The sequence below is a fragment of the Charadrius vociferus genome, unplaced genomic scaffold (assembly GCF_000708025.1).
Source record: "Charadrius vociferus isolate BGI_N301 unplaced genomic scaffold, ASM70802v2 scaffold743, whole genome shotgun sequence".
Taxonomy (NCBI): domain Eukaryota; kingdom Metazoa; phylum Chordata; class Aves; order Charadriiformes; family Charadriidae; genus Charadrius; species Charadrius vociferus.
Genome location: NW_009647747.1, coordinates 1,407,638 through 1,411,821, shown reverse-complemented (window position 1 = coordinate 1,411,821; position 4,184 = coordinate 1,407,638). Strand labels below are relative to the sequence as shown.

The 4,184-nt window shown below is 36.2% G+C and overlaps 1 protein-coding gene across 1 annotated transcript in view; it reads right to left on the bottom strand.

Moving 5' to 3' along the window:
• Positions 1 to 1,029: 1,029 nt before the first annotated feature.
• The window catches only part of SEC11C (SEC11 homolog C (S. cerevisiae)), a 5,778-nt gene continuing 2,623 nt past the window's right edge, over positions 1,030 to 4,184 (bottom strand). The window contains exons 3-5 of the mRNA XM_009882041.1: positions 3,009 to 3,128; positions 1,666 to 1,723; positions 1,030 to 1,232 (exon numbers count right to left, since the gene is read on the bottom strand). Of these exons, the coding sequence (XP_009880343.1) occupies positions 1,179 to 1,232; positions 1,666 to 1,723; positions 3,009 to 3,128 (232 nt within the window). The 3' untranslated portion in view covers positions 1,030 to 1,178. The remainder of the gene's footprint in view (positions 1,233 to 1,665; positions 1,724 to 3,008; positions 3,129 to 4,184) is intronic.

The following is a 4,184-nucleotide window of genomic DNA, read 5'->3' as shown; positions in this document are numbered from 1 at the left end:
ACTTGGAAAAATTCAGCAGTTGTCTGCCTTTCAGCACTAGCAGTTACAACAGAAGAGGTGCCATTATTGTATAATAGTATATTTTTGTAAAGGTAAGGGATTCGAGAATAAACAAAACTCCATAGGAAAAAAGCATCATGCTGTTCCTTATGAAAGCTACAAAACCAAAGCAAGAGAGGAAAACAAGTTCTGCTTTGTTGAAGGTACATCACTGACATTTGAAGCCAAGAAGAGAAAACCCCAGAACTGCATGTAAGACAGTTATCAGGTAAGTTTTTAAAGGAAAAAATCAATTTTATGTTTCACACCATTCAGGTATCATATGACAGATGAGAACAATACGTTCTCAAAACTGGAATATGAATTATGTCTTATTGGTAGTATTACTGAAGTACATTGCTACTCATTCAGTAATTTACAAGTGTTAATAAAGCCCCATAAAATCTTTTTATAAGGTTTGTTTTATAGCTAGGAGCATAAAGGCAGAATGGTTAACAGCCTGAATTCTAGAAACATACAGAGTCGCTAAAAATCAGTCCATTAGGGTTTTTTTTGTCCCTACACCACACTGGGGCAAGTTTCAAATTCAGGGAAAAAGTTCCACGTTTCCATTTCTCAGTTCTCAATCAGAATGAAGAAGCCTTTCTTGTCTATTTTTGTCAGACCGCATCTAGACAACTTTCTTTAGGCATAAGTCTGACTAAACTCCTACAAGGCACTACCTGTTCCAACCCGTATGCTATGTCCTACAAATACGGATAAAAACAGTTTGTATGGTTGTGAAAAGAGAGGGCCCTGACAGAGATTAAAAATAATCAAGAAAAAAAAAAAAAAAGAACAAACAGGAGGGAGAAAGTGGGTTCGGATGCAGCACCACAGAAGAAAAAGAACACAGCATGTCAAGGAGTGCCATAAGCTGCTTTAGCACACGACAGTCGGTGTCTCCCAAACCAGCTACAGGCTAACTGAAAGCAGGATCTACTGAAGATAGAAAATATGCCATTTCATAATTAACCAACAGCCAAAAGCTTTACTCATTAGTTGTACAGTTTATTTAGACAAGACAAAAGCTTGTACAGTTTTGTAACTGTATACAGAAATGAAAACATCTGAAATATTAGGGTTTTTTTCCCCTCTATATTTAACTTTGTTCTTGGAAAAGTGTCTTTTTTTTTTTTTTAGGATTCCCGTTTCAGCAGTACATATGCTCCCATCACTGCCAGAAGAGCATACTGCGAAAGAAAATAGAGAATAAAGTGTCATTATAATTTATCTTCATAGAAGCTCTAAAATTAGAAATTGTTCAAAGTGTGCCCTCTCCAACATTACACCTTCTAGAGGAGTACACAATTACAGAGTTGTGTTCCTACAGAATTAGAGGAATATTTTCACGTGATCACATTCATTATAAACAGGCGTCACAACCACATGCACTTAACTTATGACATTCCTATAAATTAAATGTTTTCAAATTATTACACATACTAAGTTCTACCGGATAACAGACCAGCTAAAATAAGCAGGAAAACACAGCTCCTTTTATATTAGGTACCAAACCACAGAAACAAGTTTATTAACATGTATTCTTATATGCAAGACTCTTACTACCTTTACTTGCTAGTTTATAGTTTTAAATTTAAGTAGTCAAAATGTCTGTTTACATACCTTAAATTTTGGATAGTCATTCATTATTATAGTTACCATACCAACATAAGGCAAAAATCTGTAATTGACAAAACAGATGAATGTAAAATTAGCCCTCAAATATTACATGGAAATATTTCAATGTTACTCCGTCTCGAATATCTTAGATGATGGATTTCAGAAAACCCAAATCAGATAGACAGCAACAGCTTTAAAGACAATATGTACTTAATGAAAATTTGGGAGCAAGATTTCTCAGATTTCCCTCTCCTCCCACACTTCATCTTGCTGCACGTTATTCACAGCATTAAAAATATACATGGATCCAGAAATGGCAAGTAAATATCATCGTAATGAGGGGTACGCACAAAAGCCTAACGTCCTACAACACCGGGGAATTAGCTTTTTAGGGTCTTCTGTTGTTCTGCAGCTATAAAAGCCATATCGTCTAACACAGAACAGGTTTCAAACTAATACAGAAAGTATTTTAAATTAGCAATTAACCTAGTCTACCAGCATTAAGGGTTTAGAGGGGCACTTGTTCTGTGTCTTTTTATTTAAATTGAAGACAGGGACAGAATCTAAAAAAAAAATAAAATAATCAAGCAAATAAATATTCTCGCAGAAAAGTATTTTGCACTGTTATGTAAGTTAATCTGTATCTATGACGACTTACGGAATTCTTAGATTAGGGAAGAAAATACAGAAGTATATAACATGACACAAGAAGTCCTATTTTCCCCTGGGTTTGGCCCGTGACATTCATGTTAGCCTACCGGACACAGCACAATTCCCATCGAGCTCCTTGTGGCACCACTAAGACTCTCATAGCCCGAACAATACCAACACTTTGCTACAGGCTCTAAGCAAAAGCATTCCAGATAAGAACTGTGTAAAACAATCATTTACGCTTGGCACTAATGCATATCTGAATGCAAGTTTTTTTTTTTTTCCTTAGGTGAAAATTTAATCAAGTTATTTGAGAAAAGTCTCAAGAGATTTCATCTCAGCTGGGGAAGGGGACAAAGTCTAAAGTTCAAACCTCGCATAATATTACTGTGGAAAGCAGAAATAATTTCCTAGTAATTTCTAGCAGTTACAAGGATAAGTTGGTTAGCTTTGTAGTTAGTGTTGAAGTATTTGTTAAATGTGCCATTTTCCCCAAAAAATAATTTCCGCTTCCCACAGCAGTGAGAGGATTACAGAAATCAACTTTTCCAGGTAAAGTAAGTTTTTTAACTACCGTTTTATTTAAGAAATTCAAAAAATACCATACCAGATCTAGTTTGTACCAACGGCGGAACTGATTTCAATTGAAAATTTTCTTTTAGTTACAAAGAACATAGACATTTTGCATTACTTACCCTCTCGCTCTTCCAACAACGTCTTTCTTCTCTAACCAGTTCTGACCTTCTTTGTATAAGCCTCTATCATCAACTTCATTATTATCACCTTTAGTCAGAAATTTGATGTTCCCATTTTCTCTAGAAGGCAACGAGGTGATGAACTAAATACCACTTAATTGTAAAACCTCAATTAACATCTACAAAGCACCATGAAGATGGAAAGTGCTACAAGATTAGATAAGAATGTTTACTTCCAGTCCTGCTTATTTAACAAACACCCTTAAATCATTGACATTACAGACTTTACTGACAGCGTCAATAGACTTTAACAAGAAATGTTTTTTAAAACAGTGCTAGATGGTCATTTGATGTAATCAATTACACAACAAACACAAAAGGGATATTGTCCACCCAGAGCAGGCAGTAAACTTCCTCAACAAAAGCAGCATGTGCCCAGCTGGGAAAAAAAATCCCAACCCTCTGCATTTTCAACGGAACTGAAATTTAACTCTGAAATACCGAATAATACCCTTCCAAGAGGTTTGGTTGTGTGGTGGGTTTTTTTTGTGGTTGGTGTTTTTTTTTTTTTTTTCAATTGTGGAATAAGATCCTGTGAAGTCATCACACATTAGAGAATTTCACTGAATTTGAATCACAAATTTTGGATAAGGTGGACCCTAAAAATCTTCCCTTAGGAAATAAAGTGGTATACTAATACAATGCTTTAGGCAATTTTCTTCTAAGTTCTATACACTTGTTTAACTCTTAGTAATCATATTTATGTCAAAATAAAGCTTTTTCCTCCTTTTGATGGCAATAAATATTGGAGAGCCTCCAAAGCAGCTGTAAACCTGCATCAAATTCAGTATTTCGTCACTAATGCTGCAATAGTGAGTTCCATGCAAAACCTCACTTACGTTTGATATTTATTAATGTGGCAAATAAAAAACCACATGTAACCAGTCTTTAAATAATATCACGCGGACAAAACATTATGTGGGTTTTTGGGGGCCTGTGTGGAGAAACCCAAGCGTCAGCGGCTTCCCTAGGAGCCGTTCTTCCCCCGACCCAGCTGAACCCCGCAGAGCTCCAGCGCCGGGCTGGCGTCCTGACCTCTCCTGGCTGCTGCGGAGGCCCAGTCCTTTTTGTAGGAATAGAGGTTTAAAACCCCTGAACACACCTCAATCATAACCT